The 17,456-nt window shown below is 39.5% G+C and overlaps 2 protein-coding genes across 5 annotated transcripts in view; one reads left to right on the plus strand and one right to left on the minus strand.

The window, feature by feature from the left end:
* The window catches only part of NBEA (neurobeachin), a 625,442-nt gene that overhangs the window by 180,601 nt on the left and 427,385 nt on the right, over positions 1 to 17,456 (minus strand). For all 4 annotated transcript variants that reach the window (XM_057707391.1, XM_057707390.1, XM_057707389.1 and 1 more), the window contains one exon: positions 13,077 to 13,213. In XM_057707391.1, the coding sequence (XP_057563374.1) occupies positions 13,077 to 13,213 (137 nt within the window). The remainder of the gene's footprint in view (positions 1 to 13,076; positions 13,214 to 17,456) is intronic.
* Positions 9,384 to 10,740, plus strand: MAB21L1 (mab-21 like 1). Its single transcript, XM_057707392.1, has one exon. It carries the CDS (start codon positions 9,384 to 9,386, stop codon positions 10,461 to 10,463), a length of 1,080 nt encoding a protein of 359 aa, XP_057563375.1. The 3' UTR covers positions 10,464 to 10,740.

Below are 17,456 nucleotides of genomic sequence, written 5' to 3' on the forward strand. Positions count from 1 at the left end.
ATCTGGTTGCCTTTCATGGCAGCCTGCAAGCTCCGCGATCTGCATAGAGAGGGACATTTGTCATCATTAGCTGAGCTGTGACAGCTGGCACCCAGGGTGTCCCAGAATCAAGGAGTGGTAGAGACACTCTTGGTTTAGGTTGCCATTAAGTGTAGTAGGTTTCTTGAGGATCAAGTATATTTTATGAAAAGCTTTGTGATGTAACTAACAACAGTGAACATATTTGGATTTTCCATAACATGGATAATACAATGATAGCACATAATTAGCAGGTTGCCTCTAGACAACAAGATGCCAGATTACAGGAGGAATAAACATCTACTGCCTGCCACTTAGAGGAGAATTGTTTTCAGCACCCAAATAGCTCCAGCGGAGTGATTATTTTTAAGGCTGCATTAGGGGGATCAATTGATTAAGCATACTTAAGGAAACAGATTGAACATCAAAAGAATAGTTCTCAGATATATTTTAAATTTGGTTGTAAACAATGCATAATGTCTCAGGAGTGAGCTCAAGTACACACTTTCAATTTAGTACACATCCTTTTGATAACATGAATACAAAAATTAAAATCATTTGCACAGATGCAATCCTCCAACTGTTGGAAGTGTATGTGGTTGATAATATCTATTTAAAAATATTCCGAGGTAAGAGTTTAAAATCAGAATCTTTTTATGAAATGAGTGCTACTAACCATGGGTCTGAAACAGCTGTGATTAATTTATCTAGAAAGTTATTTTCAAATTTTAACATTTTATAAGTATGTTTGTCTCGTATAGTGCAAAACTATATAAAGTGAAAAGAAAGTTAAAATTAAGAAATAGGTTGATCAGATCTTTGAAAAATAAGAAGGCTACAATTCCTTTAAAAAATCATCAATGCCTGGAAACATAATCAATAACACTAGGTTTTATATTATTATGTAAACTAGTTTTCCACAAATAAAACTAATTTTTGTGTTAATGTAAAATCTATGCAAATACATGCAGTCATTTATCAGGAAAGCTGACAAGCATTCCATATTGGAGGGGGAAATGAAACTGCCTCAAGAATAGAGGCAATTAATTATTTCTGTATTTTTTCTTCTTCTGTCTTGAGGCACAAAAGTTATCCATCCAGTTAAAATAGCAAATGAAATAAAGAGATTTTTTTTTTATTTAAACACATATGGCTTTTGCCTGCAATACTGATCACCACAAGGTCTACAGATGCCCGTGGCTAAATTGTACACTGGCAGATGCACACAGGGGAAAACTGTGCTAATGCAGCGTGGAGAGCAAAACAAATGAAGAACTGAATTTGCCAGTAAAAGGGGAAAAAAATCAACAACAAAACCCAAAAAACCCCAAACCAAAAAACCCCACACTCCCCTCTCCCCTGCAGTGAGTTATGCAATTTGCTTATCAAATACAGGTTCGTGCTGAAAAAAATTTAATTTTGGTCTGTTGCAAAAAAGTGAAAACAGTCTTAAGTGAAGGCGTTCTTATGTATACTCATGCATATGATGTATGTGAGTGACTGAGCAATATATTTTTATTTACATGGACAGAATGACTAGTAATGTTTAAACTTCTCAATTTCGCAATTAAAAGCTCATGACATTCAAAATTGCCATAATACTATGACTGGATACTATATGACTGGATAAATACTGCTGGAACTTCCAGTTATTGTTATTTTAAAAATCCATCTAGCTGCAATCTCTTAAGGTATTACTGAAAACTGTAAGGGTTATTACAGAACAATCTTGCAGATGTGATATTAAATCCTGGTGGCGACAAGAGTCCTATATTCAGTGACTGTTTCCTTTTAACAGGTTAACATAAAAAAAATGTATAGCAGCCAATTCAATCTTTACCATCTGAAATGCTGGGCGTGCGTGCGCGTGCGTGCGTGTGTGTGTGTGTATGTGTGTGCGTGTGTATATATACAGCCTGCATGCACCGGCTATTTTGCAAACCATAAAAAGAGTATACTTTCTAAAAATGGTTTAAGATTATTAAGAAAGCAATAACTTCTTTCTTAATAGGCCTGTAAGCATGCATAACATTAAAATTCCTATTGTAATTGCCAAATAAAAATATAAAACAGAAAGCATTTAAATAATTTTACATCTTGGGGGAAGAAAGGGAAGACTAGATGTATTATTCCAAGTTGTAAAAAGGCACAAGACTTGAAAGGGCGTCATTATCAATGAACATGTTCGCACTACTACAAGAATTCTTTGTTTGAAGTATTTATAACCATTTAAATTTAAATGACAATGTATATTTATAGAAAACTAGGACTCAAAGCATATGTTCTAAGATTGTGTGTATATTAATTAATATTAGCTCTAATAAACTCCTTGGCCTCGTCCCCCACCATTCAAAGGGAGGTTTAATTCACTAAAAATGTAAAGTAAAATGTAATTTAAATATTGAGAGGAGATTTATTTCTCTAATGATATAAAGCCAGTAACATTACAGATATTGCTAACTTACATGAGAACCCATTTCTTATTACGTATTTTAATGTGCAAAGTGTAAACTATATTCCTAAATCTAATACATATATTCATGCAAGCATAACAAATATTACCAGTTCCTTTGAAAATGAATCCTTTACCAAGCATTTAATGTCACATATGAAAATGAGACAACTTCCATGTAAAATGAAAACTGTAAACCTATTGCTTGTACATCTGAAACAGCATTTTATATTTTGCCTCTACTTTGGTGCTCTCTAATTAAAACTGATCTTAAATTAGAAGCATGATAAAGTAAGTTCTAGGGGAATAACTAAGTGTTTATATCTAAAGGTTTTTTGATATAAAACTAAAATACCCAGTCACTTATAAATGAATCATAAAATATACAACTTAAAAAAATAAAATAGGGGCATGAGGAAACTTTTTTGTGTCCATGGAAATGTTCTATGTGCCAGATGTTATATGATTGTATTCATCAGAATTCATAGATTGGAACATTCATATTGAAAAATCATAAACTAGAAAAGTACTGTATGCAAAATATACATAATAAACCCGATTTTAACAATAAAAAAATAGATTTCACATAAAAATAAGATAATAAGCTATACTTTTTTTCATTGAGCTCACAAGTTTTTATCAGAGACACTATGTCTTACAAGTTCTTTATGCTTTTAATTTGATTTAGATGTTTACGTAAAATAAACATATCTAGATTAAAAGGTATTAATAACTTAGTACTTTTGACTTGACATTTTTGACAAATATTGAAAAATCGTGCTTTCAAGAAATAGTACACATAGGTACACTAAAATGTATATTATTAGAATCATGAAAATAATCATACATAAGTGGAAATTAAATATTATTTAGGTGGTCTATTCTCAGAAAGTATTTATAATCTATATCTATATGTAAAGTTATAAAGGAAATTCCTATTCACAAACTGATTTCCTTCTTTTTCTATAAAGTGTTTAATTGCATATAATATATGTGTTAAGAGGTAATAGGTTTTTATTAATGTAATTATCCTTTTAAATTATTACTCCAGTTATTGATCATTAAAAAAATAAATCCTAGCTTAGAGGAATTGCTTTGCTCATTAAAAAATAAGCTCTGAAACCGTAAATTAGGAATACGAAATCTTATTTTAGACATGCAGTCACTGGAAGTTGATTATCTACATTTTGTACTCTAGTCTCAAGGTTATGTTGAATATTTTCAGCAGCTTAATCACATACAGTCTAGGATAGTAATGAGAGCTATGCAGTCCTGGATGACCCGCTACAGATGCACAGATTAACAGACACTAATCACATCTGATTCCATTGTTTTCTCTAAGTGCAATAAAACTGTACTGTACTAAGAGTACTAAGGATGTAGTCATATACGCAAATATCTATAAATCCATGTTAGTTATGGGTTAAGGAATACCCAGTTTCATATATTTATACAGAAAAGAATCACATGAGCCCATTTATCCTGTTACAATATGTCTATAATATCTAAATTAAAAACATAAGCTAAAATCTAGTAAAATGAATTTAAATTTTACAGATTATAAAGCTAACATTGACTTTCTAAAGGGTCAATTGGGAATTGGAATATTGGAATCAATGCTTTCTCCATAATACTCAGCAAATGATTGACTAACCCCAATATCCTTAAATGTTTGGAAAGGGTTAGAGATCACAATTGATTGCAAACAATAAGAAAATCTTTTGGTTGATAACCCCACCCCACAAATCTGTTGGTTTATAGATGCAAATTAAAATATCCTGTACCTCTGTGTACACATTCAAATGAAGTGAGGAAACTGAGACAATTATCTAAACAACCCAGGCTTTAAAGTTCTTTTTTCTACCAAAAGAAAGGTTTTGGCCAGATACGCAGAATCACCTCAAATGTGCAAATCTAGCAGTGGTGATAATTCTTGTAAAGTACACTTCTGAAAGTTACTTTCTTTTCAACATTTATTAACACCAATAACAAATCTACTGAGTAACACTACAGGGGAAAAAAAGGACTCCCCACTACCAACGTGACTATATGATTATATTCTACGGGGCTGAGGAAAAGTGAGGCAACGGTCTTGAACATTCACGTGAAGAATTAAGAAAATAATTTTTAATCATAATTATCAGGATGCTCTGGTTAAACAAATAAAATAGGATCTGAATTGTGCAAAGAGTGACCTCAATTCTCTGCTCTACTTTGTCATAAACCTGATGTTAAAATATAAAATAATTATTTTAAGAAATTGAAACTTTTGAAACTTTCAAGCTATTTTGTTTCAAGTGTTCTTATACAAGAAGTCACAACAGGAAGAAAGGTATAGATGCCATCAAATTAGATTACCAGAAAAATTCCCTCTATTGTACTTTATTTCATGTGACACATAAAGAAAACCCTGCACAAATATCCGTCTTTAATTTCTCTAGTGTAAAAAAAGAAACATATTGTGCCTGGCAGAATGAAACAGATGAAATAGCTTGGGTGCATTTAAAAAAAGAAGAGGGGGGTAGAAATCAGATGCGTACAATGAGCCTTCAAAGCCACTCCAGCAGTAGGGATAAATAATTTAATAAACTCAACTTCATATTCTTTTTATCTCCCCAGTGTAATAAGCACATATTAAAAAAATAAAACTTTAAATTCATGAATACTTGTGAATAGAATAGCAGCCAGCAGATAATGAAAAAACACAAAACAATATCTATGTGAGCATTTAACATGTGTGTGCATACGTATCCTCTAACAGATACATTTTTCCAGATGAAAGGTCACAATTGCTTAAATTTATGAACATGTAATTCAAATTTAAATTAGGTTTTTTAAAACACAGAAACCTTGCATTCCTACATTTCTCAACATAATAGAGCTCTTCTTTAACCTAATGAGGTGCCTATTTGCACATTACTTTGTGTGTCCCATATAAGTTATGTAGGTTTACAGATGGGACAATAAGTTACCAAGGAAATAGCACTTCAGGAAAAATTACTTTGCCATCGTTATTTTGAATGCTTGGAAGTGTTAAGGATTACAATGTTTAATTATTTTATATTCATTAGTAGTCCTAAAATTTATGAGAATGGTGCGCTTGTGACTTTCTCCATTTTTTTTCATAATAGCAAATTTTAAATCAAGGCTGCCTAGTAAACTAAATAAATGAAACGGAAAAGTCAAGTCGGTCAGACCTTAAAATCCCAAAAATCATTCAAATGTAAGCACCTCAAACTGTCACTAAATCCTGAGATTCTTGGGGTTTTTTCCTTCAATTAGGTCAGTTTTCTTCAATTATCATTCTATTATTAGCTCATGTCAAAGATGTCTGCACAGCATACCAATGAAAACAATTAAGCATTTATATCCTAAAGCATGGGACACACATAAGCTTTCATTCTAGTACTAACTACTATGATTATGTTTATAGTAAACAAAATAATGCAAGTAAGACTGGTGTCATTAGAGTTGTTTTATGAAGTTTTCACATAAGTAAATAAATTGATTTTACATGTATTACACAATCATATAAAATAACTAGTTCAATAGGTCAGATGATACTTTTTAAAAATTACTATAAAATAGTTGCTCCCACAAAACAAGACTATCTCCAAAGCCTAGATGAAAATCAGCAGAATTACACAAAAATGTATTATATATTTTAAGTTCCTCTCCATAGGTCATTTAAAAAAAAATTAAGGAATAGAAAGCACACTCCTCAGAATAGTTTAATTTTCCCTTCAACAATGAGAGGTGTCTGAGATCACTGAAAGGATCAGCTACAGAAGGCAATTCATTTCACGTGTTCAGTGTAATAGACAATCACTGTGTTGCAGCAACAAGCAGTATTTGCGCTGGAGTATTATTCTAGGATGCCCAGTTCACCCACAGTGATAAGGGCGGGTGGGTAAATCCTATGTTATGTAAATCACTGTCAGCTCCCTGCACGAAGGGTGCTGAAGGAAGCAGCTCAGAAAACACTCCCAGCGTCCTTGAAACCCAATGACTTCACTTCTCTGCAACACTCTAGGACTAACGAGTTTCTTAGCCCTTTTCTCACTATCCATTTTTCTTCCTCAAAGTGCAAATCGTTAGTGAAAAGGCCCTGGTTACACCAATTAGTTTGCACAAAGTGCTCTGGCGTTTAGCTTCGCTTTAACCCAATTAAGCTGCACAGTGAGTCCCGAAGATGCGCCACCTGCGCGCCTGGCTCCAGCGCGGCTGCCCGGCGCCCCTCGCGTCCTTCGAGTTAGACCCACCCGGACGGCCGCGCCACGGTCCCCCGAACGGCCCCGGGGCCTCCGCGTTCCAGGCTGCCTCCCGTCCTCGAAAATCGGGGGCAGGTTCTCCACCTAGCCACTCCGACCTGAACGCAAGGAAGAGCGCGCCCGGCGCAGGGGCCCGTGGCGGGCGACAAGAAAGCGAGGGCTCGGCCGCGACCGCACGTGGGCCCGGGCGGCAGCCAGGCGGAAAGGCGCGAGGACGGAGAACCTGGCCTGGAACGGAGTGGAAGAACCTGGGACACTAAGTAAGGTTTTAAAATAACCCATACGCACACACCAAAGCCTATGGGACATGGAGCAGAGAGAAGAAGGATCGGCCATGAGCGTAGAGCAGCGGGAGAGAGGGGACCAGCGGGAAGTACGCGGGACCTGCACTGGGTGGGGACAGAGGTGGCTTTTCCCCAGAGACCACGGCACATCTTCGCCTTCGTGGCCGCAGGTTCTCGGGCTTTGGTCTGCCTCCTCTTCCTCCTCTTTCAACTGCCACAAGGTAGCAGTGCGTTCACCCGCATCGCCGGCAAAGTGGGGAGGGGCTGGCGGGTGCGCCCAATCCCTGCTCCTAAGGGAATGGAAGGTTCTTGGGGAACAGAGTAGGTGGATGCCGTGAGTCCCGAATCTAGTGTACTGTTTTGAGCTAAACTGGAATCTACCGCTCTTGGATAACAAGAAAGTATGATGCTCTACCTGTGCAAAGAAGAAGAAGAAAAAAAAAAAAAAAAAATCAAAAGCTTGAGTAAAAAGTGGGAGCCCTGAACAAGATCTTGTTACAAGTGTCTCTGAAAGAAAGTGCCTACAAAACTGTTCCAGAAATTATAGGATTTTGCTGGAAATATTCTTAATTTGAAAGAGATGGCATATAAATTAAAGGTAAGAAATTTAAAATTTGCCCAGGTTTAAAAACCACTACAGAACCCCTAAGTAGTATTTCTTCCATTTCCTGCACATTAAGGACACAGGGAAAAAAATGTTCTACATAAATCCATCCCCCCCCCTTCAAGGTTCCCAAATTTAGAAATACTGATTTCTTTCAAAGTTTTCAAAAATGATATTTAAATTTAAAACCCCGGATGACTGCAAATTAATTTTCTTTTAAAATCTTAACCACTTCCCTAATCAAGTCACATGAAATAGTATAAAACTAGAAGTCTACTGTCAGGTGACCATAAAGGACCTTCAGGAGAGGAGATATATCCTTAATTATATATCTGTAAACAAGACAGAAACCATAAATCTGCAAATTTTCAGGACAGATATCTGCCAGTGTTAGATTATCTCTCTTGAATTTTCACAGATTAAAATACATCTTATTGTAAACTCACAGTAGAATACTCTCTCAATCACAGAGATGGTTTATTTCACAAATATTTCTGCCAATGCTTACTAAACTTAGTGTCCTGGTTATAATGTTGGGCAAAGTACAAAGAGGACTGCAGATGGGGGAAGGGGGTGCACTGAACATTTAAAAAATATCCTAACTTAAACTGGGGTAGACAACATCTAACAGCAATCATTTTCAGATTCCTTTCAACAACTGCAAATGAGGAAAAACCATAGGTAAAACACTGCATAACATTAAAAAAAATCATTCTAACATAGGAACATCCAGAAAATTACATAGGTGTTAGTCCATCTAAAGCCAACTTGCATATACATGAAAGGGCAAACTCCAACCTGCAATCAAAAAGACCTCGAGGATTAATGGGCATTAATTATCTTACTCTAAATGCAAGTTAGTGACTTTTGTCTTAGAAAACCCCATCTAGTTCACCAATTGATGGATGACCATTAGTACACCTATATTTGCATTTCCTCCGTAAAAAGACAAGCAGGGTTTTCAAGCACAGAAGAGAACCACTTTGCCAAGTCTTTTCAAAACGTCAATATGCTTCAATTAATACCAAGGCTGAGAGATTCCTCTTGATTTCCAAAACTGTCTAGGTGGCCTGGGTGGTTTTTTGCCCGGAAGCAGCCTCCTACCTTTAGTTTCTGTGCCTATATCCATGAGGAGGGATTAATTAGCCGGGCTGGAGCTGACGGAGGCTGTCGTGACGAGCCCAGTGGCGATTGGCCGCCAGCCTGCCTGGCCCTGCCTTTATAATTTCCACACGAGTGCATCTGGGCTCTTAGACAAACCAACAGCAGCTTCTTCTGACATATACACACGCACACGCACCCCCGGCACACACTCAGCACACTTTTCCTCCATCTGATTAACAGTCCTGCACACACCATGATTACGGGGAAAGCGTAAATAAATACGGAAAGGGTTGATTATTTTGACTACTGGAAGAGCTTTGCTGGGTCTCCGCGCAACTTTTGTTTTTATTACTGAGAAGGTGATCTCCCCATGCGTTTCTCTCACACAAGGATTCTTTAAAAGAGGAAGAGAGACAGAGAGAGGGGGGAGAACAACCTTTCACTTTAAGATCGGCTGGGCTCAAAGATAAAAGGAAGGGGAAAGCGGCGCTAGCAATCCACCGCTGCAGCACTTCGGAAAGACGTTGCTGATACATTTCTGAGCGCGGCGGCCCGTTTCTCCACCGAAGTTGGCTCCAGCTCTAGCAGCCGCATTGGATCCCACAGCTTACTGCGAGACTCCGGTGTACAATCCGGATCTCTGCCCCAACATGATCGCGGCCCAGGCCAAGCTGGTCTACCATCTGAATAAATATTACAACGAAAAATGCCAAGCCAGGAAAGCTGCCATTGCCAAAACTATCCGGGAAGTCTGCAAAGTAGTTTCCGACGTCCTGAAGGAGGTGGAAGTGCAGGAGCCCCGGTTCATCAGCTCTCTCAACGAGATGGACAATCGCTACGAGGGCCTCGAGGTCATCTCCCCCACCGAATTTGAAGTGGTGCTTTACCTGAATCAAATGGGGGTGTTCAACTTTGTGGACGACGGCTCGCTGCCCGGCTGCGCCGTGTTGAAGTTGAGCGACGGGCGCAAGAGGAGCATGTCCCTCTGGGTGGAATTCATTACCGCCTCCGGCTACCTCTCGGCGCGCAAAATCCGGTCCAGGTTTCAGACGCTGGTGGCTCAAGCGGTAGACAAATGTAGCTACAGGGATGTGGTAAAGATGGTGGCAGACACCAGCGAAGTGAAACTGAGAATCCGGGATAGGTACGTGGTGCAGATCACCCCGGCTTTTAAGTGCACCGGGATCTGGCCCAGGAGTGCTGCCCACTGGCCACTTCCCCACATCCCCTGGCCGGGACCCAACCGGGTGGCGGAGGTCAAAGCGGAAGGGTTCAATCTCTTGTCCAAGGAGTGCCACTCCCTGGCCGGCAAGCAGAGCTCGGCCGAGAGCGACGCCTGGGTGCTGCAGTTCGCGGAGGCTGAGAACAGACTGCAGATGGGGGGCTGCAGGAAGAAATGCCTCTCCATCCTCAAAACCTTAAGGGATCGTCACCTTGAACTGCCAGGCCAGCCCCTGAACAATTACCACATGAAGACTCTGGTTTCCTATGAGTGTGAAAAACATCCCCGGGAGTCGGACTGGGACGAGTCTTGTCTGGGTGATCGGCTTAACGGGATTTTGCTGCAACTTATCTCCTGCCTGCAGTGCCGGCGGTGTCCTCACTACTTCCTACCGAACTTAGATCTGTTTCAAGGCAAACCTCACTCGGCTCTCGAGAACGCTGCCAAACAAACGTGGCGACTGGCAAGAGAGATCCTGACCAACCCGAAAAGTTTGGAAAAACTTTAGAGGACAATTTAATCAAGAGCCGAAATGTGATTATACTATTCTTAAAGTTCATTGTGTAAACTTCCTGTTCGATTACTATCTAATATTCCACTCGACAGTGCAAACAATCTCTTCCTTAAAAAGGAGTACTAACACAACCTTTAGGCATCATCTCACCCCTCCAAGGAGAGAAAAAGAAGCAGGGAAAGCAGATGGAGAAAACCCCAAACCCACAAGTATTAGACTTCTTTACAAAGGATTTCATATCTCCCTTGAAAAGTACACAGTAACACCCGGAAAACAGCCTGGCTGTAATGCAAGACCACAGTGAACACTGCCTAACTATCAAAGGATTATAGCAATCCTGGTGATTTAGGTGCATCTGGCTGTGAGTAAACACGATTTGGATATGCCATCTGAAGCAAAGTGTAATGTATATTTTAATTTGTAACAAATATTGTGATCTCACATTGTCTTTGAAAATGTGGATGTTGGTGTTTTGTGATTTGGTGAACAGAAGTTAAATTGCCATTTTGGATACTTCCAGACATTTTCCACTAACAAAGATATAATTTAAAGGTAGATTTTCTCCTGGTACTTTTATCTGTCTTTGAAAGTGTCTGAACTTTAAAAAGTTTACATTTTGTTTCAAATATATTGCTTGTTCTATTTCTAACATTCCATAAATATACTTGAAATGTTATTTAAATATATTCAAAGAAATTTGAATTCAGCTTATATAATAACGCTTGAATATCTGAATTATATATTTGAAAAATGCACTTGAAATACACTGGATAATTACTTTTGTGATTTAGATTTTAATTTCTGTTGCTGGTTTTTATTTAATTAGAAGCTAATAAATGAAGTAAAATAAAAGTGTTGTGTCTCACTTTAAATTGTTTTCCTGTCAAAAGATGTAATGCTTCATTCTGAAAACTGAACTCACTTGAATATTTTAAACATTTCGAAAAATAATAAAATAATTAAAAATAAAACCTTAAAATACTGGAGAAAAGCTTTTTGTATAGCTGCAGAATACAGTGATCTACTGTCAGTTTCTGACTTACTTATGAGGCTAGTCCATTCTACAACAGACACATTTTAAACCTACCTTTGAAAGCTTGCTCTTCTGGGTTAATATTTCAGAAGAATTTTTCATAATATAAGGATGAAATATGTCATGACAGTCAAGGTTGCTGAGTTCAAAATCAGACTAACTCAGAGAAAATGAACTTAACAAAATCCTAATAAAACTTTTGAAATTTGTATATGAAAACTAACTATGCTCATAAAATGAAGATAATTTCTGACCTATTTTATGTCAAACCTTATTTTATGCAGTAAGGGTGCCACTGGCAGAATAAATGAATCAGAAATCCAACATTACTTTTTACTTCATAGGGCAAGCCCATGATAAAAGCATAAGGACAAAACTTTAAATTATTTAAAATCAAAAACACTACATTCAAACATTTTCAAAATTCCATTCTTTTGGAACTAGAAGTAAAAGAAGTCCTGTGACCATCCTTCAGAGGATTTTAAGAGTCAACAAGTGCGGGGGAGGGCTCATCACCTATGGGCCTTAAGGTAGTTAGTTAATTCAGGTGCGGGTAAGTTTTAGACTTTCAATTGCTATTCTACAAGCAGTGTTTTATAATGCTTTACTTCTATAGATAAATTAAATGTAAATAATAAAGTCCTGGATTTATGGGAGCATTTGTCTTTCGGTTTTTTAGAACAACTGCCTCTGAAAAATATTTTAAAGGAAGCTCTTTGTAAAATGATGCTTGATTATCTAGTATGACACTTGTGTTCTTGAATTCCTAGCCTCAGGAAAAAAGTTTACAAATTGCACAATAACATAAAAGTTAAAACAACAATAACATTAATCTCAGAATAAACTGTGGAGGTACAGAGCTGCTGAATACTCAGGTTTTAAAATTTACAACATAAGATATAATAAACAAATATTTATGCTTTTCAAATTATCCAAATATATATTGCCTGGCACTACACCAACAGAAGAATACAAACTAAACATCTGAGTGCCAGTATATACTATGCACACACATTTTAAATCAAAACTTCTCAGAGAATCTATTTCTCTTCCTCTTAAATTCACATATAAAACCCATTCCTATTTCAGGAGATGAAAACTGGATGTAATAATGGAGATGAATTTATATCTAAATGCCCTCCCTAGTTTTCTTACAATCTGTTAATGAATTATTATTCATATTGCAATGCGCACTTTTGGAAATTAAAAGTGATCTTAGAAAGAAATGTCATGAGACCTTTCCCAGTCTTCCCAGGGAGCCTGAGATGCTGTACCCCAAGGATATGGGAGCAATTGGCTTCACTACCAAATCTGCCGAAGTACACACAAAGGCACTTATAGAGAGACTGTTAAAATGTGCATGTTCTGGTTTTATATATACACACGATTTAAAATTGTTATATATATTCTTCAATCCCATAAAATAGAGCATGTGTTATTTCATTCATTTCATTTTCTATGAGAAGGATGGGAATGTGTTCCCCTCCCCCACTGTCATTTAAAACCAAGCAAAATTGAAAACCACTTCCTGCCACAAAGCCACCAGTACTGTACAGGGAATCACTTTAACTCACTTTCGTGTCGATCTTCTTGAAGGCAGGATCATCCTCATCTACCTCGAAGTAGATTTCTGTCGTGGTGATGGAGAGGGTCCCCTTAGCCACCACCACAGGAGCGATGAGCTGGGCAGGAGAGCTGAGAACCACTGGGCCTGAAAGAGAGGGCACGGGAATCAGGCTGCGCCCTCGGTGCCCCTCTGCCGCTCCCTCGCTCCCGCTCCCTCCCGCAAGGGTACCAAAGGTTTTTATTTTTAAAGATGCACTGAAAAAATAGTGTTTGTATTATGCGGCAAGCGCCTTTCATGTTAGATAGGTCTGCTTAGCTTTTACACATTACCTTATAACGATACTACAGATAAACAACTCTGTAAAAACCCAAGAGGTCAGAATATCGAATAAGCGACCCTCAAGAAACGAGTTTGCAACCTCTGTCTAGAAATCCTACATGTTTAGGGAGGCGCTGACATTAACCAACTTAAAAGCGCAGAACGGACTCTCTTCAGGCCCCGATTCTCCACTGAGCACCAACGGCGCGTTCCGAGAGACGCTCTGGGCAGTCAGCACTGTCCCCAAGACCAGCCATCGTATAAATTCCGTCCACTGGGCAGCAGCGTCCGCCTAGGATGGGCGGGAGGACGTGAAGGGGTATAGGGTCTAATATATAAATTCCACTGCGCTAACGGGTTTGCATCCTAAGGCGCACCGCACACGGAGATATGCGGAAACACGGACGCTATTTTCTTTCATGCAGAGAAGAAGGAAAATTGTGCCAGTGATTTTTCTCAAAGAGAATGTCGAAAATGATGAAACTGTAAGACACTTGAACAAAACAATTCTCAGAAAAGCCTCTGAAAAGTGCTGTTTCTCAACTTTTGGGACTAGTGAAACTAAGCTTCAGTAAAAGAGATTTTTATAAAGTGTGCCTACTAAGGTGCTTGCTTTAAATTTCCTCCATCTTAGTTAAAGTCGAAAATTACAAAGGTCACGTACTTAACTGCCTCTTTAAGAGTCCCCGAAGTGGGGGGGGGGGGCATTCTTCTCTACCCTTGACTTAAAGTACAGACAGAAAAAAAAATGTATTCGTTTTTCTGTAGCAAGGGCGCACTGTATTCCCTTCCATCCCCCCCCCACTCAAATCCCCAGACAAATGAGTCACAATCACAGTAGGAAGAAGGCACTGAAAAGGCAGGTCCCCTGCGGCCGCCCAGGCCCGGGCCCCTCGGCTGCGGCTCCTCGCGGCGAGCCCGGCTCGCACCGCCACCGCCACCCCCGCCGCCGCCACGGCCGCAGCGAGCAGGCCCGGCCCGGCCGCGCGGGGACAGCAGCGGCGTTCGCGCTCCCAGGGAGCAGCACCCACCGAATCCACCGCCGTCCTGCACAAAGCCGGGCGTTTCGGCTGCAGGGGGACCAGAGGGGAGTCGGCCGGCTTCTGTCGCGCTTAAAGGGGTGGCTATGGAGCAAACTGGGTCGGTGTCGGCCCGCGCCCCCGACCGTGACCGCCCGGGTCAGGCTAACGCCGAGCCGCTGCTTTTACTCTACTGCTTTCTGTCCCCGATGGGCCCGCGCCCGAGGGTCCGGCCCCGGGGCGCGCGGACTCCCGGCCGGGGTCTCCGGCGGGCGGCTTCCGCCGGAGCCGAGCGGAGTCGGGGTCCACCTCGGCTCCACAAGGTTTTTCTTTCCAAAGGGCGAGGCGGTCGATCTGAAGCGCCACTTTAAGGGCTCATCAATCTTAATCTAGGTTGCTCAAGTAATTATGCCCGAATCTCTTGTACGATTACAAGTGGATTTGGGTTTCTATTCCCCAGGCCCTCCTTTGTGTTTATTGGAGGGTCTGTGCGCGCGCTCGGCGGCGCCTCCTGCCTCCGCGCCCTCCTCCGAAGCCCCCAGCGCTCGGGCCGGTTCGAACCGCTCCCTTAACCCTTACGCCGCCGGGACGCGCCTCTGGAGGCCGCTTTTCTTACTTCCCTTCAGGAGAAACCCAGGAGGTTTACTCTTGACTGGGGCGAGGGGAGAAGGAAGGTGACCTGATGCACGTCGGAAACAAAGTGTCTTCTTACACATGGTTGGACTTTGATAAAACCTCAGAAAAGTCGTCCTTCTAAACACAGAAAGCTAGTGATTTCTGGTTTAATAGAGATTTCTGGCATTTGGAGACGATGAATGGTCAAAAACATTAAAAATGGCGAACTGCTTCGTTCTCTTAAAAAGAATTTAACATTCCAACAAATTGGAAAAAAATTAAAAATCATGATGCACATTATCAAAACCATACAAACTGATTTACCGAAATATACAGTATTACGAATTTTAAGTACACGGTTCCGTGAACTTTTAATGGGGAACACATTTTCGCTACCTGTTTCTGTGTTTCTGAAAGGCGCTGCGTTTCCCTTTTGATTTTTCTCCAGTCTCATTCTATTGAATTGAGATTTTCTGCGGGTTTATAAAAGGGCTTCGAACTGGTCCTTCTTTAAGAAAGACACTCATGAAATATTCAGCCTTAATGGTGTGTCATTTTTACCCTTGTCCTTTGGAAATCTCCAATTACAACTTCCAATTCCATAGCATGTTTAAGGAGCGCTGAGTCTTTTTGTTGTAGCCTTCAGGGAGCAAACCAGCCGCAGAGAGAATAGAGTTAATCCACTACAGCAATACAGACAGAGAGGGGATTATGTTTTAATCCCCTTTGGGGGAGCCTCTGGATTTTAGGGATCCGATATTAAAATGTTTACATAAGGCACAATCACAAACCAGCAGATCTTCCATATGGAAGATCTGGTTATTTGAAAACCTTGGATCCCTTTCCAAATAAAAATAGTTTAGAAAGGGCAGCATGTCTAGATGTCAGAGAGATGGTGATCTGGCAGATTCTGTTCTAGAAGATAACTAGGTACAAATTTAATCTCATAACTGTTTGGTGTAGTGAACTGGGGACTGAGTGTAGATATGTTCATTCTAATCACTACTATGGCAATAAAAAGGATAAATTATATCAATGTCCTCAAGCACATACAGAAGTAAAGTGATAGATATTAAAAGATAGTGAAACAAATGCATGGGACAAAACCTCTCCCCTTGTAATGCTGCATACAATAGTTTAAAATTCTACCATCTAAAGTGGTAACTAAAGGAAAAATAATTTTATTTGCCTTTTAGAATTGGCACTATCATGTTTAAGAAATATTGACCCATTACTATTTTTGAAAGGATGGGGATATTACTTGCCATTAATTTAAATGCTAATTTAAAATCTGAACTAGAACAAAGATCATCCAAGCATAATGGAAAGATTTTTTAGAAGAATGAACTTCTCTTTAGAGCTATGGGATCTTTAATCAGTTGAGAGGGTAAACCTAGAGTAGAAAATACATATGTTTTATATTTAGGAAGGGAACTATTCATCAAATACAGTTTAAAAGCAGAATGTTAAAAACCACTTGCGGGTTTGGAGGATTCTACTGAAAACGAAATTCTAAGCCTATAAGTCTTATTAATACATCACCTCTAAACAGAACTTTACAGTTCACACAGTTCTTTTACATTACTAGTTCAGTATTCACAATTTTAGGGCTATGGATGTGTCAATACCCTCTTGCCAAAGACCACCAGGCACAATATAGTTGAGAAAGTTGGGTTGATTCCTCACTGCTGTGAGGGAGACACGGAAGGAACCATGAGATGACTACGTAAGAGGGTGTCAGGAAGGACTTACTATAGGATCAGGGCTTTGGTTAAGTGATTTGGGGAAGGGTTCAAGGAAGCAGGGCTTTCCTCTGGATTTGGCTCTGTCAGGGAGTGGAGATAATTATGTTGATAAATCTTTTCTAAGACTAGACCTAGGCTAAAAACTGTAACTGACAAAGAAGTCGCAGTCACTCCTGTAAGGAGGGAAGGGGGATGTTAATGTTTAGGTGTTATACAGAGTGACCTTGGTTTTGTCTGTGCTTAGACAAAATCACAAAGTTGGGTTTTTGCCTCACATCATGTGGCCCTGTCTGATGCTGGTGTTCTGTGAGGGTGTTTATGTCCAAATGGGAAAGCACCATGTTGGAGCTGTGACCAGGCCAGCTCCCAATAATACCAAGACCAACTTGAAAGGGTCAAGCCAGTTTCCTGAGGTCAGAGGCTGCTTTTCTGTTACTCAGATACAGGAATCAACCATTTCTTTTTTTCTTTGGGGGGGGGGGCAAAAGCATTCTAGCTATTAAAAGTCAATTAAGGCGATTAAATTCTCAAACAATGCTAAAATTCTTTACAAGTTTCAATATAAAGCAGGACAAGGAACATATACATATAGACAAGGAGTTGAAGTTTAATTAAAATTGGCATCGTTATAATTATTTGATGACTTTCAGTTGGCAAAAACTATACTTAGTATACATGAAATTATGATGT

The sequence above is a fragment of the Hippopotamus amphibius genome, chromosome 14 (assembly GCF_030028045.1).
Source record: "Hippopotamus amphibius kiboko isolate mHipAmp2 chromosome 14, mHipAmp2.hap2, whole genome shotgun sequence".
Classification (NCBI taxonomy): Eukaryota; Metazoa; Chordata; class Mammalia; order Artiodactyla; family Hippopotamidae; genus Hippopotamus; species Hippopotamus amphibius.